The 25,955-nt window shown below is 40.2% G+C and overlaps 1 protein-coding gene across 4 annotated transcripts in view; it reads left to right on the forward strand.

Annotated features, from left to right (window-relative positions):
- The window catches only part of DGKI (diacylglycerol kinase iota), a 195,912-nt gene that overhangs the window by 153,912 nt on the left and 16,045 nt on the right, over positions 1-25,955 (forward strand). For all 4 annotated transcript variants that reach the window (XM_066319716.1, XM_066319717.1, XM_066319719.1 and 1 more), the window contains one exon: positions 14,674-14,699. In XM_066319716.1, coding sequence (XP_066175813.1) covers positions 14,674-14,699 — 26 coding nt within the window. The remainder of the gene's footprint in view (positions 1-14,673; positions 14,700-25,955) is intronic.

Below are 25,955 nucleotides of genomic sequence, written 5' to 3' on the forward strand. Positions count from 1 at the left end.
TACTGAGAGGCCACTACAAGGAGATTTGAAAGGGTGTGGAGGGCTGGCAACTGAGAAATAGGATTTCTGTTGCCTCAGGTTGTATTACTAAATGAATGGAAAGCCTGTGCCTGCTTTCCCAGCTGTGGAATACGGATAATGTTGCAACCTCACCTCAAAGGAGCACAGTGAGGGTAAATTTCATGGTAATGAGAAACCTGGATACTATGGGGAGACTGTCAGAGATGCTTAGCAGGACATTAGTAATTTTGCATTCTGTGCATAGTTTTGGCAGTGTGGAAGAAATAAATCTTGAGGTTTTGCAGTGCATATATGGGAGGACAACAAGCAGGTTTCTACTTAAACACTGAGGCAAGAGTCCAGTACAAGAACATAGAAAGAGGCAATGTGACTAAAATGTTTGAGTGCAACAGAGTTGCAGTATGATCTGAGATCCCAAATTTCCAGGCTTCTAGATGTTTGACTCAGCAATCTAAAAAAATCTCTCTAGCGTGGCACTTTAAAGAAAAAAAGAAGTACTTTAGAAAGCACCATTATATTTTAACAACTAAAGTTGCTCATAGGTTCTTTGCAGAGATTTGTCTCTTCAGAAATTATTTTTCAATTAAAACTTGAGAAAAGGATTTCAGCAAAATTCCTAAACAGGAATATGACAGAGAACAGAGTTGATTCCTCCTGTACACAGAGCTATCATGGATCTTCTAAGAGTCATCAGCATCCAATGTTTTTTATCTAGGCAGAAACATTGTAAAGCTCAAAACACATTATCCTATAGTCTAGGGCAAATGACAGGGGACTTGGTAGGAGAGGTAGTGTCATACCTGACCCACTGGAAATGTTTTCTCATTGGTCATTTTTCTCCTAAAAAGGGTATGACCACAGCTGCTCATAATATAGCTTCAGGATGCCTGGGGTGCATCTGTCATCACCATATAACCATATACACATATATAGATGTGTGTATATATGCATATATATATATACATACACACACATACATAAAACCTCTTTAATATGAAGTAATTCTTTCTGACAAGTGAGGAATGTAGCTAAAGATTCAAAGTTGAATGATCCCTTATATAATTTCATTAAATGAAAGCAGAGAACAGAATATGTGATCTAAAACTAATTATAATGTTAGATGTTGCTTTTGATCACTAGCTTGTTTGGTTAAAGCATAGTCTGAGTATAATGGTTTGGGGGCAGGGGTCTTTCTGAGAGAAAAAATATGCTTTTGTTTTCAATTAACTGAACTTCATGTTATTTTCAGGTAGCTGTTGATTAACAGTATTTCATGTTTTGTTCCTTATTTGACGGCTCTTTGATCTGTGATGGATTGGACAGGACATGAAACAGTGTCTTGATGCAGTAACCAAGAGCTGGGGCAGCTTGTAGTTTATTAAGAACATCAATTAATGTGAACACTGCACTAAAACCCCCACATAATGAAGATAATTTACCACGACTAGAGGTGCTTGATGTTGAAAAAAGCTAAATATTCTGATCTGACTGCACTGATGCAGGTAATTGGACCCTTTCTTTGTACATGAGTTCACCCCATGATTAAATGGTGCAGTGAGATGCAGAGGACCTCAGCCTGCTGTGTGTTAGCTGTTGGCCATATATTTCTCTTAGTTGTTTGTCATCTTGTTATACGATGAAAGCTGGAAAATTCAACAAAATAAAAACCCCAACAGCATACAAGGATGAAAAGGTGACTATGCCTTTGGTAAAGGTTTCGTCTACATCTTTTAATTTAAGTCATTAATTTTCCCACTATTTGGGGCAGTAACCAGCACTTTACTTGGATCTGTCCAGCTGTGATGGTAATGTGTTTCCCAAGCTGCTGGCTGCATTTTCTGAACAAAGTGCATGGCTTGTGAAGGGTGGGGGAAGGTTGGCCAGGATGCCATCTGGTCTTGTCAGGGAGAGGAAGAAAAAATGCCTGTAGGTGCTAGAAGATGGCTGCAGCCCTTTCCACTAAATAGACATTAATTAGCTAGTAATACCATCCAGGCATTGCTTTATGGAGCAATAATAACTTAGTTTCTCAGAGGGAAGAAGAAAAAGGCTAAATGCCAAGTGTTTAACTCAACCACAAGAATCTGATCGTTGCCCAGGAAATCAGTGTGACAGTGCAGATGTTACAAGGTGGTTTAGGGTATTTTTAAAAGAGAAATCTTAATGTATTACAAGATGAGAAGAGCATCAGGGATACAATTTTGCATGTAGAAAGGAGAAAGAATGCTCATTAAGTTGAAGTTTAGAAAACATAGAGAGATTATTCAGAACATGCTAAGCAGGAACTGCTTAGTGACAGTGAGTCTTTAAAATTTCAAAGGTTGATAAGGACCTGAAGAAATCTAAGGATTTTCCTCAAAAAAATTGCATTGGAAAATTCAGCATCAGCTCCTAAATAGACAGAGCGGTCTACCCTAGTGTTTTGGATAAAAAAATCTGAATTAATTTTCAGGTTCAGATTTAGCTCAAGCTGCATTTATAAAATTACACTGCAAGAGTGAACTGCGTATGTCTTAATCAGGTATTTGTACACCTGTAAGGATTACTTTCCATCTTGCAGATGAGGCTCCATGAGTACTGATTGCTTCCAAACAAATCTTATTTTAGTGAAGGCATAAATCGCCATCACCTTTACTGTACACTCCTGTGTAGTTCTTATAACAGAACTTGAATATAACAGAGTGCAGTGTCTGTTTTTTTGCTCAACTCTCCCATTTCTTTCTCTTCTGTTGTCTTGGATACTTTAACAAATAGCTTGTAAGGCATCTCTCTCACTACCTAAAAATGGAGCATGAGAGATCTGCCGAAAGCAACTCTGCCTCTTGCTAGGGAAGTGATGTCAAAAAGGTGGGGTTGTCAGCGGAAAGGAAGATGTAGACTCAAAGATGTAAAGTTTTATGAAGAGGACTTAAAATTATTCCAAAGAAGGTAAGCATGGGTCGAATAGGGAAAGAACTTTGAAGAAGAAAAGAAAAATAAATTATAAGAATACAGCAAAGTAAATGTTTGGAGGGAAAACAAGTTCTCTGTGTGAGACTGAGTGTGAAAAAAGTGATGCATTTTGGTGTGGGGTCTGGTCCTGTATTTTTGTCATCATGATGCAGTCACAATTCTTAAAATTTCATACACATCCCAGACAGAAGCCACAATTTATTCACCATTAGGCAAACCTTTCTTCAGTTCCTCCAAAATCTTCCCTTACCTCCGCTTATGAAGAATTCTTTGACAAGGATGGCACCTGTTAATTTTTTTTAGTCTAGTGCACAGGTGTGGTAAAAAATGCCATGTATTTTAAACTTCTGTTGTGAACATGATTTCTATATATACATCAGGCCACGTTCATTGTTTTGAGAAATTTTTAGTGGGGAAAAATGCAAGGATTATTGAGGGACTCCTGGCCAAGTCTGGTTAGTAGACACACCTTGACTCAGCTGTAGAAGAAAAATGGATTTGGGGGAGGAAGACCGTGCTAAAATGAGAGAGAATGGAGAGGAATTTCATTCCTAAATACCTTTGCAGAGTCTGGCCTGCATGAGATATGCTCTTGGTTTATCCTGAGTGGGTAAAACATGACAGCAGATACTCTCAACTCAGGATTCAAGAGACTTTGTGCTACTTCAAGCTGGAGTGGTACCATCTCAGGGATGGTTCTGGGTGTGGAAAGATCCTGGCATTTATTTCTGACGTCTGAAGGCACAAAAGCAGGACAAAGGAGAGTGTTTGCACATACAAGCCCTGCTAGGTCAGGGGATGAGCCACGGCTCTGTGCTGAGTGCATGCACTGGACCTGAGGGACCTTTGCAAACAGTGAGAATCAGATGGTTCCAGAAACTCTTCAACACAAACTTTCAGCAACTTCTGGTGTTACCTTTAAGTGATGGCATACAGGCAAAACCTTATTTAATCATCTCTTCCTCTGTTTTCATTAGTAGAATTTTTATGTCAGTACTGTCAAGTTGGGCCTTATCTACAGAGAACTGGGCTGTAGAAAATTCATGGGTTTTACTTAAAATTTTCTGCAACAGTCATTAGTAATTGATACTTACACATCATCCTGACAACCCCAGCCCAGTAATACTGAGCTTTAAGCTTTTGCTTCTGCTCTTGTTAGCCATAATTGGGAAAATAAGAAATCAGATTTTGGTATAGATTTGCATGTCTATAACCTTATGTATGCATGTGAATGCAAAGCAAAGAGTGTGTGTTTTCTTCAAGAATGAAGTCTCTAGCCTTTGCTGTTGAGGCAAAGGGGTTTTAATACCAGTAGGCACATGTGGGTGGGTTTGTGCATCTGCCCCTTGGATAGATGGCAGAAATAGAGCCCATCCTGTACTGTATCCTGTACAGTGTTATTTTTCTCATCAGTACTTATTACCAATACGGTTTATCATTCAGCATTTAGCTCCCCAGAGTGGGTTGGGGTGGGATTTTAGCTTCCTCTTTTCTCACCAACCTGCCCTCTCTTAATGACTTCTGTGGCATCTCAACACCTGATGCACAGCTGAGGAATTTCACCCTGCTGACAAATTATTTTGACAGACAGTGACATGCAAAATACTCCCACACACGATGAGACTACAAAATCACTTCTTTAGAGAGATCTTGCTCCTTGACTGGCATCCTACTTTCCAAAAGGGAAATGCAAGCAGTCCAGCTCTCTTCCTCTCCTTGGGGCAACTTCAAGAAACAGAATGCACATGTACTTGACAAAGGAATGATCTTGCCTGAATGTTAAAAAAGTCAACTACCATCTAGCTTGAAAATGGCTTCTGAATATTTCCAGTTGATAAAGGGGCAAAGTCAAGTTTTCTACACAGAATGTAAGTTTTTATTTTGGAGTTGCATTTAAAGGATAAACTATGTTGTCATAGTAGAGATAGCTGGTTACCTTGGTTTCCTTTAAGTAGTTTCCCATAACAGCTATTAATCTCCTTTCCACTCTCTGGCTGATAGTCAAGACTGAAGCAGTAGTCTCTTTTCTCATATTTTTTTAACAATTATGTTCTTTTTCCCCTTTGTTTCCATCCTTGCTTGCCTACTTTAGTCCTTGGTTTGCAAAGCAGAATCTTCTCTGAAAAGTCAAACAGCTTTACAGCAAAGAAGATGGGAATATATCAAGAGAATAACTTCTTATAATCTCATTTTCTTTTTGTCTGGGCAAAAGAAAATGACATTTGATAATTTAATTTTTAGGGCCTACTGCTTTCCGTGCAAGCATTGGACACGTGGTAACCGCACCTGGCAGGAGCAGGGTTGCAAGAGTGGATCTGACAATGCCACTGTAGAATGTGAATATCCCTCTCTCCAGCTTTATGGACTGGAAACAACAGACCTACAGTCCCCAGTGACATTAAAGGCACTGGAAAAGGGCATGAATAAGTTTACTAGGATGATAAAGGATGATTGACAGAAAGATATATTCTTCTAGGTATACTTTCAGCACTGCTATAAATATAGGTCAAATATTCTCCAGCATGGCACACTTACAAGCCAATCAAGGTTGGAAAAGTTGCACTGTACCTTGTAGTTTTAGACTTGTATGTCTGTATTTATGTGCACTTCTTACTCATTTGTAAGAGTTGAAGTAAGAATAAAGCAACCAAAACAACAAAAAGCAACTCCCAAACCTCCCAGCCCTAGTTTTCTTAGCATTTCACAGGAATAGCAAGCCTGTGTCCATGTGCTCTGTCCCTGCCATAAGGAGCTGCCATCTGCTTGGAGAGGAGACTGGTTCTTAATGTGTTCTCACTCAGTACCAAGCTGTCTTATCAAAGCCAAAACTAGTAAGCTTCAGAGCCTGGATAAGAAACACGGTCCTGTACATGTGTTACACACACATTGGGCTACATACTGTGTTCAAGCTTTCACACCTGGCCATCTCATTATATGCATTCAGACTGTATTTTTATTCCTGTTCATACCCCTAAGTTCTGGTTTAACAGGCTTTCAAAGAGAATAGAAATGTAGTTTGGTAAAATAGCTGCTCTAAACTACCACACAGAAATACTAGTTTGCCTGAGCTGACTGTGTTAAGCTCAGAAAAGCCAAACCTTTCCATAATTCTTCTGATATCTTCATGTTTGTATTTTTGCTGTGGCTGAAAACTAGAAAATGTCAAAAATACCATGTGACAAAAACCTAAAGACAAAGGATAGTCGTGTGAAAACAGGTAATCTTTGGAGGTTTGCAAAGGGGTATTTCAGACCTGCAAAGGTTAGTGCTTGGGTGAGGCTGGGAACGATATTCTGACATGAGCTTTCACTGACTCATGGAACAAAAAGTGAGATTTTTCACTGGGGCTGCTCGGAAAGTTCATTGTTTCCCAGGTTGTGTGTCTTGGCATGACTGCTGTGCAGGAAGCTGCCCTTTCTCTTCTATGTCTAGTGTGAGAGTCTGAGTCCCCTGGCTCTGGGCTTATATGTCAGGGTGCAGGAGGTACAGTGCCTCTTTAACATGCCTGCCAAAGGACTTGGGTGAGCAGAGAAACTTCTGAATGCTTAAAGGTGTTCAATTTGTCCCTGCTTGCCTGCTGCTCCTCTGCACTAGGAAAGGACCACTAATACCCACAGCTTTGTCTCGGTAGTTGAGACAGAGTGTTTAGCAGTGCTGGCACAGAGGTGTGTGCAAGGGAGGGAAATAGATGGGGAGCAAGGCCATTACAGAGAGCCTTGCTGAGGTTCTGGCAGTGCTGATGCCCATGGGCAAGCAGGGACAGATGGACCTGGCTAAATTATGCCAAGAGCTGAAATCAGAGAGCCAGAGGTGGCTTGGAGCCAGCGTAACCCTGAATCCTAGATTCCTGTTTCTGTGCCAGGCATCTAAAAGTACAGCACAAAAGCCATATCTGAAGCTCCCAATGGAAGTTTTATTCTTCAGCAATTAATTTATAGCAGGAGTGCAAACAGCTCAGCAGTTCTGCTCTGCCTAGGATCTGTGTGTTGTGCATATTAACTTAAGTGATTTTTAACTTTTTAGATTATTTTAAATATGGCAGGAAAGTGAGGGTTTCTTTGTGTTTAGCACTTGTGCAAAGCAGGCCACTTATTTTTTAGCAGAATTGCAAGAATCTGCTTCTGAGGGATTCATGTGTTTCAGGAAAAAATGCTGTTTCTCAAAAGTGACTGGTTTGCATTGTTGTAGCAAATACACCGTTTAGTGTAGCTTCTAGATTGTTTAGAAACCCAAAGTGGGCAAAAATTATTTGGGTAGTATCTCAAGACACCAAGCAGCTGATGTGCTTCACCTCCACCTAGCCTGTGGGCCAAGTGGAGATGTGTCATATGAACCAGGTTGTACCTGAGGCACTCAAAATGGGCCTGTCATTGTGCTTAGCAAAATGAATTCTTTCTTTGGGCTAAAGAAAAGTTGAAGTCCTAACAAAATGACCTCTGCTTTAATCTTTTCCTGGAAGAAATAAAAGTGCACTGATCTGTTGTTGAGGAAAAGCCAGATGTTTTATTACCTAAGGGATATGCTTTTATTCTCATGTAGAATGCTAAGAAAGTACATAAATGTAGCCACTTTGGCTCCTGTTCCAGATCTTAATAATGACCTGTGTCAAGCATCTGACCCCTTTACATCCAGGTTGTTGTTTCATTAAAGCATTGCATGGTGTGCCTAGATCCCGCTTTCTATAGGCCAGTGAGGATTTTTAAGATTTAATTAAAGTCTGGAAATGGAAGAATAAAATTTAAAAGAAGCTGGGATAAAGCCTTCTTCAAAATAAGTTTCTTGCAGTCCGCTGAGCTATTTTGGTGCCATGTGATGATAAGAGAAATCAAGGGCAATTATTTAAAAAAAGACAAAGCAAAACAACAACAACAAAAACCTAAATGCAAACAAACTGTGATCATCCTACAGTGATCCTGGTGCTCATTTGGAAATACCTTCTTTTTCAAGTAAATACCAAGCCAGATTGCTCGGGTCATATTTTGAGGTAGACCTATCACCTAACCAGAATGAATTTCATAGAATGTTTCTGTATCCTTCTTCTCTTTTTTTAAAATTAGGGCTAGGCACGTTTGGGTTTATATCTACTTTTGCAATAAAATCTTCTGTTCCCTTTTTAAGCAGCAATTCCCAGACAGCTCCTCTGGGTGTCAGTACAGCTTCAGGTATAGCTGCATTGTGGTGTCACAAGTCTTCATCCAAACATTGCACAGTGGACAGAGGAATGGTAAGAGATAAAAAGTTCAACAGTGTGAAAAAAGATATGTGACAATATAAGGGACCCTGATACGCCTGAGACCCAGCATGGAATGCATCTGAGCTGCCCTAGTTTCCCTAAGAAGCACCGATTGCTCTCCTGTATGTTGGACTGCATGTGAACAGCCCGAGGCAGTGATTGCCATGCAGGTAGAGACAGAGACTACCGAAGGAAGTTACAGAGATGCAAGAGGGAATACTGATCTTTTCCTTTAGCAGGATTAAGGAAGAATAATCTCTCTAGTGTTTGTCTCTAGATTGTTGTTAAAGGACATGTCCAAACAAATTTCTGCATACTAATAAATAGCTTGAATTCTTAGACTAGCTTAGAATTTCTTAGATTCAGGGGGTTTGCTGATCAGTGTTTTCTCATGAGTGTGAGACAGTATGGCCATTGTCTGTGAGAAATATTTGAGAGGAAAGAATGGCAGGAAAAACTGAATAGTAAAACCAGGAAGTTTTGTAGAGAGTCTTAAAGAACTGCAGAAAACCTTGGGTTGGGAAGGACTCTGAAGGTCATCTAATACAAATCTTCATAATAGATCCAATTAGATGAAGCCTTTCAGAGCCTTTTCCAGATGAGTTTTGAATATCTGCAAAACTGGAGACTCAACAATCTCTTTACATAGCCTGTTCTTCTCTTTGATCATCCACACAGAAAAAGCTTTTTCTCCTAACATCCCATGTGAATTTCTCATGTGCCAATTTGTGACTGTTGTTTCTTTCTTCATGCAGACTCTGTCTTCTCTATAATTTCCTGTCGAGTAGTTGAAGGCAGCAATTAGATTCTCCCCAAACCTTCTCTTCTTACTGAACAAACCCAGCTTCCATAACCTGTCCTCCTGTGCCCACACCGCCTCTGCAGCCCTTCCTGGAACTCAGTTCCAGTTTGTTAATGTCTGTCTTGTTCACAAGGCTCACAAATACCGAGTAGAGAGTCAAAAATCACTTGCATCTACTTTATGGCTCTGCACTAGAAAATACAGCTCAGTGTGTCATTGGCCCTTTCTATCCCAGGGAACTCTGCTGACAGATGTTCAACTTGTGCTCTGTGAACGTCAGGCACCCTTTCTGAAAAGCTGTTCTCAGGTGTTAGACCCCCTGTCTTGTTGCACGGGTTTACTCCTCCTGAAGTGCAGGACTTTGCATTTGCCTTTGCTAAACTTGCTAACTCGCTGTACTTCTCCAGCCTCTGATGGTCACTCTGATCTGGGAATGCACAAGGCCAAAGTGAAAGTGTGGGGAAGCTCTCAGAAATTCTTAGGCTTTTATTTTTCATCAAGTGCCATGGTAGAAAATAGTGATGCCCAGACTGAGCATTATCTGGCCAGAGATCAATCAGGAAAGCAAGCAGTTCTGCCTTTCTACCAGTAAAATGGTGTGCTGTTTGCAGCTGGGACGGCAGGGGACTCACAGTTACAAATTGCTGAATTAGAGAGTTTCCTCACCTGTATTTTAAAAATACTTGATGTGCTAAAAGTTTTCTTCATTTGCAATCAAGGGATATGTGAATAAATCCCAACAGGGATGCCATCTCTTCTGAAGAGATGCACTTGAAAAATGAGAAGGAATGGGTTTAATTTGGCAGCTCTTCCTCTCCCCTCATCACAGCCAGCTATTGTCAGACTGGATTAGAAAGTTTGCAGAAATACATTCCTTAAGAAGGAAAAAAGTGGAATGGTCATAAACCCCAGTAGAATTGCTGCATAGAGATTGTCATTTGGCCTTTAAATATTAAATGGCTGGTTTTAAATAGGTCTGATGCAGATGGTTTCTGCTACAGGTTTATTGATTAAAATAGCTACTTTACATCAGGTCCAAGTTTATTTCTCCAGAGGTTTTTGTCTTCATGAATAATGTACTCATTTGCTGAAATTTTGTTGAATTCATCTCCTGGAGTCTGGCTGTAAATCTCTAGGTTCCTAAGTCTCAGTTGGCTAGGCTCAAAATTGTGACATTCCCTGCATTTCCCTCCTTAGAAATGAATATTCTTTCTTCCGCCCATCTAGTGCTGAACAAACCTAGTGCTTGCACATTGAAGACTGCACTTGGAAACAGCTCTGGCTGTTTGGCTCTTTAAGAGAGGCTTGTATAATACTGAAGGCTGCCTTGGCTATACTGAGGATTAGATTTCTGCAGCAATTCATCCAAACCCTGCAAGAATGAGTGGAAAAATTCCAGTGAGCTTTGGATCAGACAGTGAACTTGGAGGCCTGTCATGGTTTTAGGTGGGCAGGTCTCATTGCCTTCAATATTGTAAGTATTCCAATTTGCTGGATGCATCTAGTGTCTGTATGATCAGGTTTTTCTTTACACCATTTTTTATGTTTTTTTTAATGCATTTCTAAATAAGTGTACCTTGATTTCTGGAAGATGCTTGTGGATTTAATGTTAAGCCCAAAGGGTATTGCTTTGCTTGTGTAAGGGGTGGTGGGACAGACCTTGCACAGCCTCCCCTTGCAGGCTGAGACTTGCAAGTTCTGTTTTCCCTCTGAACTGAGCTTGCCACTCTGCAACAGGAGAACACTGCTGCAGGACCTATAAGAAAGGAGAGCTATGACCAGCACAGAAAGCAAACAGAGGTGATAAAACTTTTCTTGACAATGTGCTTTTCCTTCTCCTCCCCTCATATCCTCTTCACAGAAATATCACAGAAATATGTCTTTACTTGAACTCTCTGCTACAACAATAGCTGTTTGTAAAACCAGAGTGGGAGGAAATTCAGATTAAAGCCTTTGGTGAAAATATGTGAAACCAGGCTCCTCAGTTTCATTTATACATAGGAAAATAAATATCACTGTTGGTAGAAGAGATAATTGAATCTCATGACTCTGGAAATGTAGCCAGCCACAGACAATCCGGCCTGCCTTTACTCTCTTGGGGAAATGGTGACCCTTTCTTTCTGCAAGTTAATTCTACACCAAGATAAAACCAGAAGAAAAACCCAGTGGATGTGTATATACATATATATATCTAAAGAAGTTATTCTATTCTGAAATGTCCGAGAACAGGATATTGCAGTCCCTGAACCTTTTCCTGAAGGTTTTTTTCTGTTTTATTTAACCAAATGAAAATCTCTTCAAGATGTCATTTGGCAAAGTGTTTTGACCCAGGTGAGACCAGAGATCTTGACAGCATATTAGTTTTCCTGAAGTATCTCTGACTTGCCTCTAATTTTTTTTTTTTTTTGAGGCATGGAGGCTGTGAAGATGATAACTTGCTTCTTTATGACAGCAAAACACATAGCCAGGATCATACTGGGAGGGTAGCTGACAGGCACTAGACAGATGGTTCCTGCGTGGATGTTAGCAGATGAGAATCCTCCCTTCCTGGAACACCTTTCTGGTGGCCAGTACTGCCACAGTATATCTCTCACACTTCTTACAGACCTGAGAGAAAGATGTGTGACCGGAAATATGAGCATCTACTGGATTCTTTTTTCCTGTCAGGAAAGCCCCCTGTGGCTGTGGAGCGAGTGGATGTGGCTTAGAGTGGGTCATTAGGCTTTCTCTCTTTCCTCCCTTAGAGCCTGTCATAAGCATGGGGTGCGGACAAGTCAGTGCACGAAATGCCCAGTTCTGTTTAGTGTGGAGGTTTCTGCAGCCTCACTGCCTTCCATCACAGCTATGGACAAGACTCCCCTTGGTGTAGTTAGGGCAGGACTGGAGCAGTTAGGAAAGCCACCCCCTTGCTGAACTGTATGGCCTGGAATTGTAGGAGGATGCTGAAAGTCCTCTCCACTCTTTGCCAAAATGCTTCATGTCAGCAGTGGAACAAAGGAAGCCCAGTTTATTGTGGTTGAGCCTTTGGTACCTGCAGTGGTGGGAGCTCTCATTGAGGATTTTCCTGTGGCTAGGATATTCAAGACATTTCTTGGTGGCTTTGCTGCTGCGTTGGAAAAGTTGAGCTCATTCTCTTCAGTTTTCTGCTGTGTGAAAGCAGGAATTGACTCTCTGTCAACTAACAAGGTGTGAAATGAGCCAACGAGCTCAGAGTTTATCGGGGTGAGACAGAGAGGTGCATATGTACCATCAAGATACTGATATAAACCTGATGAAACTGATATAAATAAGGTTATATAAGCCTTTTTTTCTCAGGATACCAGGCTCCACAGCTACTATTAACTTTCAAATAAAAGCACTGGTAGTAGCATCAGTAGTAATGTTAAATTTCATACAAACACTGTGTTCGAGGCATGCAACAAAGCAAAAAGGTAGTAATATTTTGAAAAATATATAATAATTTTAGGCACACAAAATATGCATAAACATATTTTTCATCCTTTCCTTCAATCAATGTTTTAATTGAGAAGGCATTGGTATTGTAATACTGTCTCTCTGTTGTTGATGCTTTAAGGGGCTAATAACATCTGTTTTACCAAGCATAAAGAGGAGCCAAATTATAGGATAATCTGTATTGTTTATTTTATTGTTCCAAATAAAGAACTGAAAGGTGATGAAACTGGGCAATTAAGAAGCAAAACAAAGGAATAAATTCTGCTGATGCAGTGGAATACTGCATTACCAATGGGTCGAGAGTCAGGATGCGTGAACCAGGGAACTTTGCACGACCCTTGCATGTAAAAATACTTTCAAGTATCTAAAAATTTTCACCTCTTGATATGACCCATTCTGTGTTTTTAACCTTGCAGAAAATGCATTGGGTTTTGATCTTCAGATGGGGTTCTGCTAGTAGTCAAGGACAAAAGCCTGTAACTACCTGGTCAAAGCAGGACAGTTCTAGTGGTGCCTGCTAAATCCAAAGGGTTACCTGCATTCCTGCTTTATTTCCACACACATGGCTGAAAGGTGAGGGCAGAGCAGGCCTGGCTGGCAGCAGAGCAGGATGCATGCTTAGGATGTTCAGCAGCAATCAGAGCCTTTAATGGGACTAGAGGATTAATTAATTCTTATCCATACAGACACATTGGCCTCTTGTGCAGCCAGAATCCTAATTAGGCAATCAGATTTTTTTCTTTCACGGTGACCATTGCTCCAGTTGTGCTCTAACTCTTTCATCTCTTTATTTGCAAATCTGTCTCTATTTTACAGCAAAAAATTTACATACTTTGGCAGGAAAGCTTCCTTTTTTTCTTTCAGTTTTTCCTGTTTGCATCTACGTATTTGCATATTTGCTTCTGATGTTCTATAATACCTCAACCTTAATTTTCAAACCCTTGTTATGAAATGTGATCATGGCTCCTTCCTCGGCTCCTTTATTCCTCTAACTCAGGGTTCCTTCACTTCTTCTCCCCCTCCAGCCCTCAGCCCCTGCTGACTCAGTTAAATATACATGTGCTCTTTTCCTCTTTGTTCCTTTTTTCCCTTTCACCCCTCTGCGGCTGCTTTTCTTATGTTGGCTTTGATCTGTTTGCTGGCAACACTAACATTTTTAAATCTTTTCTAATTTGTTATTTTTGTATGTTGTTGTGAAATGAAATATCTTGGAAAGGAAACATGGGTTGCCCCACTCACTGCAGGAACAAACTCATTGTTACTGCAGGAAAAAAACTCTTGGGAAGGAAGGCTGTGTGTGAAACTGAACTCTGTGCTGGGGAAGTGCTGAGGAATGGCCCAGTCCACTGGACTGTGTGCTGTCAGCCTGGTCTAAATAATGAAGCTACATCCCAGATTTAGCTCCATGGTTAGCCTCAGTTTTGCTAAGCCATGCCACTGCAGCAAAGGGAAAAATGGAGGGCCAGAACTTCGGTGTTCCTTTGTTCTGACCAAAACCGTGAAGAGTGTTGATCCTTAGTGATGGGAACTGTGACACAAATCCCTGGAATTCACGGGCTTTTTTCTCTTTATCAGCAGGGACACTGAGAGGTCACCCGTGTTTTATACGTATTCCCTCTCTTGGGGTATTATCAGAGTCCTAATCCACTGGTTAGGGTATCCCCATAACTCTTGTGTTGCTGCTGGTATGTTGCCTTTTTTCTGTACTTACATCTGTCCAGATTTTTTTTTTATCTGTTGTGTTACTTTTGTGAGGATGGCAGGAATTGTCATTAATTATGACTTCTGTTTTATGATAACCACTACATTGATTTATGGCAAAAAAAAAAAAAAAATGGTCACTGTAATGCCTGTGAGTTCCTGCCAAGATGTAATTTCCTTGACCACCCCTAGTTGTGAGGTTTTCTCCTGGCAGTGGCAGTAGCAGATGAGTTTCTGCCAAGTATCTACAGACAGTCTTGGCATCAGTCCTCACAGAGATGGCTCCATATGGTCACTCTGGCCTGCAGAATCTGCTGCTGTATGGCCTGTTCAGCTCTACTTTATTTTTTTAATTCTTTTTTTTTGGTCAGATGCTTTTCAGTCCTGTCTTCTAAGGAATAAAGAATATAAGCTTCAGATTTCTCCATATCCCATTCTCCAGTCTGAGACTGAACTTAATTTGTGACCTTTTTTTACCAAAGACTGACTGGATTTTGTTGTTTTATTCCAGGTCACCGGTTTCTTCAGAAGATCAAGGTAAGATCAGTTTTATAGTTACTAACCACATATTAAAAATGAGACCAAAGACTAGAGATTAAGCTCTGTTTAATACAGTTGTGGTGGAGAAAAATGGTTTTTATATAAATGAGACTTTGATGTTGATGAAACTTTGTTTCACCCCTAGGCATCAAGTGCTTGATCATTTAGTTAGCTTAATTGGGACTGACAGAGGTTGTTGAGTTATTTGTAAAATGAATCTCACTTAATCAAATGGGTCTACTGCAAGTAGTAAACTACTACAGTTTATCCATCCAACTGTGTGGAGCTTCACCTGTGGAAAATGATGTGTGGCTTAAAGGACGAAACATGTTTTTTGTAAAGATAAGCGCATCTTTTATGACTCTCACAGGACAGCATCTTTGTCACTGAGAAGGAGGTGCACTGTGTTTTAAAGGCTTGAACACACTATCTTGGGCTGCTGGTAAAGTCAGTTTAGTAGGACAGTATGGAATTTAGTGCAGCTAGGCTCTTCTACATGGAAAAACTTGAGTAGCAGGACTGGCAGGTTAAAGCAGTTTTCTTGCTGTGAGGGCGACTTGAAGGATCTGATCTTTCCCTGTGGACTAAAGAGGGAGTTTGTGGTGACCTGATGCTTAATAACGTGGCAGACTTAAGTCCATCTACAGTACATGAATACATGGCTACATTGGTACTGAAATCCAGGGGCAGACTGTGAAGAGGTCATAACTGCACTGCCAGAGTTGCATAAAGAGTGAGGGACAAAAAAAGAGAGATTGAATGAGAGGAGAAAGTTCATCATGTGGCTCTGAACTGGAAATACTATTTTGGTCCAAAAAAAGAAATATCTATTTTCCTCTGGCACCCAATTTGTATGCAGTCACACAATCAGAACATTTTCTGGCCATTACCATAAGCATTACTCAAGAAAGGTCCAGATGGGAATAGTAAGGACTGCTGCAAATGGAGGTGTAAGGAGGTCTGAGCCTGGAAGTGTGTCACTGAACTATGTTCACTTGGAGTGTGGAGTGACTGGTTAGGTATCAACCTACATTGTCCTTGGCTCCAGCCAGGGTTTTCAGTCCAGTATAATGGATGTCAAACATATTGCCATTAATAAAATCTCTTCCATCTCCTCAGCAAGTCCTTTCTCAGCAACAAAAGTTGTAAAGAAAGCTGTAAAAAGGAACAAACACACAAGACCAAAGATATATCTGGCCCATCTAGTCCGTTCCCAGTGTCTGGTAGCAGCAGGTCCTGTGACAAATTAAAGCATGAAACTGGCAGAAGTATACAGGTTTAATTTCCTGGTGTGCCTTGTTAGATTTTTACTATTTACAGCTCATTGGTTTTGTGAACCAGATGGAATTTTCCTGTTTAATAGTTCATCTGCTTTTTACCATGACCACATCTTATAATATGCAGTACGGGACACTTGTGAGAAGTTAACAGTATACCTCATGTCTCCAACTCTCAGAAGAGATTTGAAATCATTGTGGTCTAATATAGTATTTCAGGACTTGGATTCAAGCTGCATCTCAGTGCATAAACTTGTTAGTGATAGGCTGCTCTTGCTATTTAATTTCCCTTGCATTTACTCTATCGCTTCATCTTTATCTATTAATGGAGCAACAGACGGTGTATATACATTTCCTTGTGTATCTGTAAAGGTTAGTATTTCATGCTGTCAGAGTGCTTTCCTTCTTTCCACTATTTTTATACTATTCTAGTTTTTCACAAAACCTTCCTGTTTGCCATCTACCATCTGCTGCCATGGTTTGGCTTTTCAGATTTGATCAGCATCTCTGAATAGCCTCTTCTTCCTTGCTTTTCTTCCCTTTATCTCACAAGCTACCTCTTCTGAAATGCAGAGTGAAAGGCCTTGACCAATTAGTGACATGATAGTGCCAGTTATTAGAAATTTTGTGACCATGGAGTATCTAACCAGGTTTGTCATCCACATAAATATGTAAGAGCTCCTCTCAAGAACAAAAGATTTCCCATTCTCCAGTGACTTTTCAGAAAGAAGTGTCCAATACTTAGATTTCTTCTATTCCACTATGTCAGCTACAGACCATGGTAAATGGGCACAGTACAAAAAGGAAAATGTGATACAAGTGCTGCAGTATAAGCTCCTTAGAGTCTAGAAGGTTCTCAGTCCACTGAGACTGTGTGTGTGGAGGCATCTCAAATTAGCCTTAGATCTCAAATCTCTTATCTAAATAAAAAAGAAGGTCCATGAGAGAGCTGAAAACTTATCTCTGAATTTCCTGTATTTTATAATGTTTATGCAGATGTGTCCTGGCATATTGTTCTTGGAGTGTGTATCTTGGAATCAGTTTTGGGACTTATATGTTCATTAATAATCAGTACTCAACTATGTGCTTATTTAATATGTTAAACACTTTTTTAAAAATAAGATGATGCTTTGGGCTGCATAGTGAGGAGAGGAATAATGTATCCTCACTGTACCTACATTCTATCCTGTATTACAGCTGCTCTTCCCTATTATGGACATCATTCTAGTGCTGATTTTCTGATTATGTGATATGTTGATCATTACTGAGAAAAGGCTCTTTCTCTGTTGTGTTGAATCTTTTGTTTTAACCCCCCTCTTGGTTCCTGAACTTTGTTTTGTCTACTTTAATATTCAGTTTTCACTTTCTCTTCTACTGTTTCTCTGTGGTTTTTTTTTTAGAATCGTCCTTTTCTTGCTTTTTAAATGACTCTTTCCCATTGACCACAAGGTTGTATTCTGCATAGATTTTTGCATTGTGCTCCTCACCTTGGTTTCTGAATGTCCTGCTTCTGCTCCAGTGTGGACTGACTGCTACAAGCACTAGTGGAAAACAGTAGCTGTAGCATCTGTAGTGTTCTAACAGACCTGTACCAGAATTAGCATCTACTGTGAGTGGCACTCCCATTAATCCCTGACAGGACAATGCATTATGCTATCTTGACAAGTGGGTGAAGATAAAGCACCATCTGTCTGGGACTGGGCATCTATTGAACAATTGTAATTGCACACAATGCTCCTTGTTGTGGACACGTGTTAAAGGCACTTTTATCAGTTACAAAACAGAGCCATTTTAATTGGCACAGAAAGGGAAAGAGCACTGCTAGAAAACCCCAAACTTCAAAAGAAAAAATACCCAAAGCCTCTTATGCTTTGTGTCTTGGTTTTTGTACAGGTAGATAGGAAATAGATAACTAAAGAGTGAAATCCATCATATTTATTTTTCTTTATTAATTAACAAAAGGAGTAGACAAGACCCCTAATCCTCAAATGCTCTAACTGATTGACAAAATGATACAAGCCGAGTAAATCCTAAAGCATCCTAGTTTAGACAGGAGATTGACGACTCTGGGGGATGACCTGTTCTGTCAGGTGGGGCCTGGTGCATCTACATGCCCTGCAGCATGGAAATCAGTGGTTTTCTTTGGGTGTTTGGGTTAGATGAGGCTCAACAATGAGCAAGTGTCAGGCCCACAGAAGATCTGGTAGATGTCATGATGGAGGGCCAGGCAAGTCATCTCTCAGTGAAGGGACGTGCTTTATTTTTGTTTTTATTTATTTTTATTTTTATTTTTGAAGTATAGTGACCTGCTATATTTTTGTTGTGTAAAACGTCTTGGTGATATGCTCAGGAGGTCTGACACTGTTGGAGGTTATTGCATCCATTGTTTCTGGAACAGGTATGGTAGCGTGATGGGAATGAAGACAATACAATATATTGCATTGTATTAATTAATAATAATTATTAATTTGTGTTGATTAATAACACAGTCATTATCTGGTTATCCAGTGCAGTCTGGTTATCATTAGGTGAATGGTTGAGGTTTACCAAAACTTCATCACCCTGCACCTTTCAGATCTGCACTGTATTCAGTGTGCACACTGGATCATGCCCTGGCCACCCCTATTTACAGCTACCATGCAGAAATCTGCATTAGATATTCATATCTGTGGGTTCATCTGCCCAAAGTTAGGTTCTCTCTGCTATTCTTTGTTTACCTCGTATGTTTGAATTGATTCCTCATCATCACACAAGCACTTGAAGAAAACGGCCTTAAAAAGAGTACAATGAGTTCTATTTCCATTTCAAGTTTCCTGGAAACAACCCAGCAAACTTTTGAGTGTTGCTATTAATGATGTAGAAGGGGACATTGGTGTGTTATTCATGTCATGGCAACTTGGAGCTGTTGCTGCTCAATATTTGTGTGTCTGACTTCAAACAGAAGAACCTTGCCTTTGATGGAATTACTCAGTTTTAAGTAGCTATACTAATGCACCTCAAGAGCTTAATCCTTACTCATCTGACTTGCATTCTGATTGGGAGACAAGAGGTTTCAAATATTTATGTCACTGCTCTCCTGCTCATTTCTCTATAAACCAATGAAACTGGGCTCTTTGCCTTGTTCACTTCCAGCAGACGTGGTTTCGCTGCATCAGTATAATTTGTGTGATTTGGGGTTTGTGGTTTTGGGGTATTTTATGTGTAATAGATTAATGAGGGAATACGAGATAACTGAGAAATTAAGACAAGAGGGAAATACATTCAGTGGAGCAATTTTGAAGACAGGTAGTTAATACAAAGCAATAGTATTATATAAGAGATTAAGATAAAGGCTGGATGTTCTGCTTGAAAATACAAATAGCAACACTCAAAGGTGTTTCAGATTCTGCCAGATGCTGGCTCCATGCCATGGAGTCAATCCATGATTTGGAGTCATCCAGCCTAGATATCCTACATCTATCTAGAAAGTATTTGTGTAGAGCCAGGAGCACATTAAGAAGTGAAGTGAGTTTATAATGTTGACTTCTACATTAGTCTCTATTAGAAAAACATTTCCACGGGGATTGCTTGGCATGGGTTCAGACTGGAAGTTTTAGGTGGGAAGTATAGTTCTGTCTCTGGATAGCCCTCTGCATAGAGAGAGCTGTTGTCTGAATTATAAGGAAGGGACTGATCAAGTGTGTGGAAGGCAGTGGTGGCTCCATCCCACACAGGAAAATGGTTTGCAATGCAGTATCTGTTCCTGCCTTGGAGGCAGAATGTACTGTACACTATGGAGTTTGCTCCAGTGCCATCTGCTCTGTTAAAGAGAAGAAATATAAACACATGCAAGGAGGAAGATGGTTGTAGGAGTCCCAGAAAATAGTGCAAGAAGCAATAACACTTCCTGGAACCTCCAAAAATGGGATTTCCTGTTGCCCATGGTGACCTGTGGTAACACAGACTTCACTCCCTCAGCTTCCTTTCTTCTTTCTGGAGCCAATCTCCACTAATATTGATAGTCACAGTCTGCAAAGGGAAGTTCTCTAGAGTTTAGAAGCAGCCTGCCATACTGATTAAAAGGATGAGCAGGGTGCTGCAGATGAATCCAAACATCTCAGTGCTGGTAGAATTAAAAAAATAAACATTTAAAAAACCCCAAAAATGGCTATTTTGTACACCAGATACCTTCAAAAGAGAGAGGGGACATGCTGTATCCTTCATGGTGATGCGGCAGCTGTTTATCCAGCAACAAATTGAGATGTCTTGGAATGCTTTCTCTGTAAAAATTAAAGAGAGTATGGGAGGGGTTGGAGGGAGGCTCCCGACTGTAGGTATTTATTTTGATTAATTAGCCACTTTAGGAAGAAAGCCCTCCTGGATAGTGTTTTGAAAGTGTCTGTGGCCAGCTGAGCCAATGATGCCTTGGGGATCTGCTCTGGGTTTGCTCATTTGCTTCTCAGCTCAGCAGAGGCTGGTAATGATGCAGACCCAGGGTGCCCTGGCAAGAGAAAGCATTCTGTGAAAGTCTAGGGCTGAGGGAGGTCCTTTCTGGATAAAACCTTTAAAAAGTGCCTACACCCCACCTCTCATCACATTCAAGCAGCCTGAGGGGTCAGCAGGCAGCTGAGGAGATGTCTGGCAGATGTGGGCATCTGAATCAGAAACAGATGAAAACAGAAAAACATTTATTTCACAATGGCCACTGCCATTATCCTTTTCCTCTCTGGAGGAAGTATGAGTAAGGAATATGTTTGAACCAGAGTGCTTGTTTTCAAGCAGAAGCTCTGGGTAACCTTGCAATCTACTTTGCTTCTGGGTTTTTTTTTCTGATGGAGATTGCTCATGGTCAGATAAGAGTGGCAATCACTTTACCCACTGAAGAACTTAGGTATAAAACATATTCTTGAACTGAATTTTGCATGATTTAGTCCTCCTGTGAACCCCTAGTTCTTTAAGGAAGGATTACTTAGATACTGCCAGGCAAAGGCACTGCAGCCAGTGTTGCAGTGCCAAAAACCTGAAGGGAGTGTGCTAAGAGTACCTGTGATGGGAATGGTCCACAAAGCCAGGGAAGAGGAACAGCGTGGCCCACAATGCTTCTTTTTTGCTGTCCTATTTATTTTTAAATTGAAAATAAATCACTGCTTAATTATTTTACCTAGAATTCTCTTTCTGCCAAAGTAGTGCCACTCTATTGATAATAAGTCAAAGTCTTCCCTGTCTTGCATTCTCACAGACATTTTCTTCCACTGCATCACTCCTGGGAATGAAATTAATTGTTGTGTTGGCTTAAAAATAAAAATGGTGGAAGAGAAAAGGAAGGCAAAAAGGGTGATGATGTGAGCCAGATGGTGCTTAGTTTATCTGCGACTGTTCTTGGTGTTCTGATCTATTTACAAAGGAAGTCCTCTTTTTTTTTTAGCCATCATTTCCTTTTGTAAATCTGAGTTAAGTGGTCTTGCAGCAAAAGTTTAGCATTAGAGTCTGAACACTTCCACTCCTAGCTATCAACTGCACTCTCAGCTCTGCACTAGTGCCACATAAACAATACAGGTTGGACTCTAATTGGCATCAAAGTAGCTTTAAACCAGTCTGAGTGAAAATAGGGCTTTAAAGGCAGCTTGAGTGTAATTTACATCTTCTTGAAAGCCTCTTTATCCTTCCAGAGTTGTATGAAGGGACTTCTGTGTAAGTGAGAATTTAGCCTTTCTTTCCCTTCAGCAAGCATGTGTGGCTTTTTTTGCCCTTTTTCCCTCTTCCTTCTCTCTTACCAGCGTTTTGGTGCAGTTCGAATTTAAAATTCTTAAAAGGTAAACGTTCATAATGCATATTTATATCCATCTGAATAATGTTTGATATTTTTACATGTTAATTTTTTTTTTTGCTTATTCGCAAGTTAGGCAAACAGGTGCAATCAAAACTGTGTCGGTTCTCTAAATCTGCTCTGGATGCAATGCTTTTGTAACTGAAGGACAGCCCTCAAATATTTGGAAGGGTTTTCTACCTCTTTGTGCAATCCTAGAAATAGATGTTATTGAGGCATGACTTACTCAGAGGGCCAGAAGAATTCAAAAGTGTCTCTCTCAAACCCGAAGAGGATGTGTGCTTATGCACCTTTCCTGTCCAGATGAAATGGCTCAAGATACTGTGTGAAGGCCTCCCTGATGCCCCTGGAGCTGGACAGTCCTCAGATGTGTGCCTGGCTGCTCAGCTGGTGTGCTCCTGGGCTCTTGGCTGCAGCAGGTGACTGCACTGTCAGTTTTCTCGGTCTCTTGGGAGCACTTTGAGCTCTAAGGCTCTTTATTCTGTTATCTTTCATGGAAATAGTGACCCTCAGCAGAGCTGTTGTGAGTTTCCTGGACTGCTGGGATTGCCTACAGGTTCCATAAGAAGCCCAAGATTTTTGCAAATCTCAAAACCTGAGGAGAACCCTTGTTTAACACCTGTTTCTTTAGGGCAGTGGCAGCAAACAGATACATTTTGGAAAAAAAAAATCAATGAGTCTTTGTTTTATTCAGCACAAGGGATATTATGATAGGGTTTAGAGAAACCTCTAAACTGCACGTATTTTTTGCTGTCATATTTCCATCATGCCTCTTTTATGCAGTCTTTGGGCTGAGGTAGAACTCTAGCAAGTTCAGAAAACTTTTTCCATTCCCTGTTTGATGTAAAATGCTTTTTCAAGTAGAAGTGTACAGAAGTACAGAAGAAGTGATTTTACCAGTTATTTCTGGATTTTTATTTATTTTTTTGCCAGCATCTGGAGGACCCCTTAACCTGTAAAGTTTAATTTCTGTTTAATTTTTTCATGGTCTTCAGTTGTCACCTCCTCTACTTACAGGTGCATAAAATACATGAAGAAAAATCTAATTGCTCCTTTCACTCAGCTGATCTTCAAAGAAAATATTTAAGCATCATCAGCTTTGGTGAGACTTGAGATTGTCTGTAGATCAAAGACCTGAGCTCACAGTTATTCCAACAAAGCATTATTAGTTTTGTAATTTAATTTCTCAGTTATGTAGACAGTTTGGCATACGTATTTTATAGGTGGTTTGTGTTTCTTTCTGTAACTTTAAAAGCAGATAAAATGTTGGAAAGAGGTAAAGTTTTTTGTAAAAGCTCAAGCGCAGAGATTTGCAACTTCTCTTCATGGATGCCTAAAACTGATCTATGGTACTGGCAGCCCCTTCAGAAATACATGCGTGTTTTTCACAGTCTTCTCAGAAGGGAAGTAATCCACAAAGCAATTTCCTGTGGTACCTGCCCCCTGCCTCCCCTTTCATCTGCAGGTCAAGGCTGAAGATCATGGCTAGAGTAGAAAAAAGTCAGTTCTGTACATTTCTGGGTAAGTTATATTACTGTCAATTTGTCATAAAGCTTTTATGAGCAAATTGTTGTTTACAGAGAAAAGAGTGTATTTCTGAATGATAATCTATATGGACTCCGGTCTTTTTAGAGCATAGCTTTTGGAGTGATTGAAATATAAGTTATTATTGATTTCTGTAAAGCTGGTGAAAAATAAGCCCCGAGGGCTTCCTTTGTTATCTTTTCTGTAATGCTGATCTTTAACAGCTCAGAAGACTCCAACTGTGTAAAAGTACTCTTCTAATCAGGGTCAGCTTTTTACTTCTCAATGTGTAAAGTAGTAATTACTTCAAATTTCTGACTCAATGGATTACACAAAGACTGAAACAGCAATAAAGTATTGGAAATGTTCTGAAAGCTAATGATAGTCCAAGTTAAGTTTAATAACTCTCAAAATCTGATGATGTCACCCTCTCCTACAGTTTCTTCTTCATTATCAGCTCTACAAGGTCTGAATGAGGCAGAGGTATCCTTAAGAGTTCCCCTGAGCACTCTAGTAGGAGATGGGGGTGAACACTGACACTCCAATTCGGGCACTCCACACCAAAGCTCCTATATTTTTTATTAGCTGCCTGCAACCAGTAAGGAGCATTCAGCACTGAAATGCTGATGACTTATCAATTCCAAATGCTGAATCAGTGCATTAGATGTGTCTTAGAAAGGGCTGGACAGAGGCAGGCATTGTCTGTTAAATGAAGTTTCTGCAAGGAGCTGATCTCTTCAGATTACCAACTGTTGTGCTGTGCCTTTTGAAAGAGCTAAAGGTTTTACGTGCCCTAATTCTGCTTGAGATCAGAGAATCATAGAATGGTTTGGATTGGAAGGAACCTAAAAGAACACCTAGTTCCAATTCCTCTGCCATGGGCAGGGATGCCACCCACCAAATCTGTTTGGTCAAAGCACTCTCCTCCAACCAGATCTTGAGTTATGGTAGCTGAATTCTGCTATAATTTCCCATGTGCTTAAATATTGTCATACTCTGATTAGATGCATTGATACCCTGGTATTTTTCATGATGTGGTAGGATGCATTATTGCAAATAATACTCTGCTGTCACACTGCATTTCATTTATAGGTCCATAATTGTCTGCATTTTAATAATGAATGTGACAACTTCTTGGTGTGGTACTTTATATCATAGTTTTAGATAATTCTGCTCCCTTCAGTCACAATTTTTAGATCTTCACTAAAGAATTGCTTGTAAACGTTGAAAACTTCAAAGTTGCTATACATTTTTATCAGCATTCCCTGTGGCTTAGTTGGTACAGAAGTAGTGGGTTCAAATATAGCATTGAAAGAGTCAGATCAGGTGTGCAATCTGACTAACAAAATCTGGAGGATATTTATGGTTTATGAATAACTTTTACTCAAGTGAAAAGGCACATTACGACTGTACTGTTGACAGGGGCAGGCTGTAGGACTACCCTGTTCTTTGAGATTCTTTCCAGGGCAGACCATCTCCTCTTACTGTTTCACTAATGATTGTTCAACTAACTTACTGGATATCTTCCATGTCAACCTACTTTAAGCAAAAAACATTGTGATCTCATCATGTCACTTACGAGATTTCATAAGTTTTTTTTTCTTCATGTTCTTTCTGTAAGTGTTTTAGCAGCAAAGTTTCTGGTGTTATAGTAACCTGGCGATGAGCCCTGCGTCTGTCCTTGGTGTTAAGCTGATCAGTAGCTTCGAGATTAGGAGAAAAATTTTCTGCAGGGCATACAGGAAGGGGTAGTTTGAGGTTTTCCCTTGCTTGTGATACTTCTGAGAATTTTCATGGCTTTTGAAGTGAGTGAGGTGATGGTGATGACTTCTGCCCCTCTCCTGCTGTATTCTTCTGATGTGCTGCAGTCGTGGGTCTGTCTTTGTTAGCCCTGACATTCATCAGACATTCTCATTCTGTGCCTGTATGGTATCTAAAGAAGTAAAATTTCCAAGACTGTGAGCACTTCCTGGTGTTAGGAGTATCACCCCTTGGAAAACTTTAGAAGTAGACCTCCCATTTCGCCCTTGCTTGGTTGCTGTTTCTGGAGGTGATCAGACGTGTCTCCTGAAATGATGCCATTCTGAAGGATGCCCTCTCTGTCTTAGTTTGACTCTTAATTTTGGTGCTGCAAGTTGGAAGTCATTTTCTCTAGAATTTCTTTAGTCTGTGGAGCAGATCATGAACTGTTGCAGGGCAAAACAGGTTATTTTCTGTGGAGAGTTATCTTGTCTTTTGACAGTCCAAGCAACCCTGTGAGACCTCACAGGTGTCTTGCAGCCTCTGAAGTTATGGAGTACGAATATTTCACTTCCTATTTCTCTGATGGCCAGTGTTTAATGACTGACTTTGCAGCACTGTTTTAATGCTGCTGACTTCACATGCAGAGCTGGAGAGCAATTGTTACTGCAGAAGTTAATTTTGTCTGGGAAACAAAAATGTTTCTTGTAACTCAGTGACATTAACATAGATTTTAGAATAGGAATTAAAAATAGCTGTTTCCAATGGACACAATGAACACTAACATGGAAATTAGATAAGTGATATATGCCCTAGGAAAAGTATTGTTTGCACCACGAGCGTGTACTAGTAGTTGTTTATCCTGTGTCTCAAGCTGTACTACCACAATTCAATTAGCAGTCTTTT

The sequence above is a fragment of the Sylvia atricapilla genome, chromosome 5 (genome assembly GCF_009819655.1).
Source record: "Sylvia atricapilla isolate bSylAtr1 chromosome 5, bSylAtr1.pri, whole genome shotgun sequence".
Lineage (NCBI taxonomy): Eukaryota > Metazoa > Chordata > Aves > Passeriformes > Sylviidae > Sylvia > Sylvia atricapilla.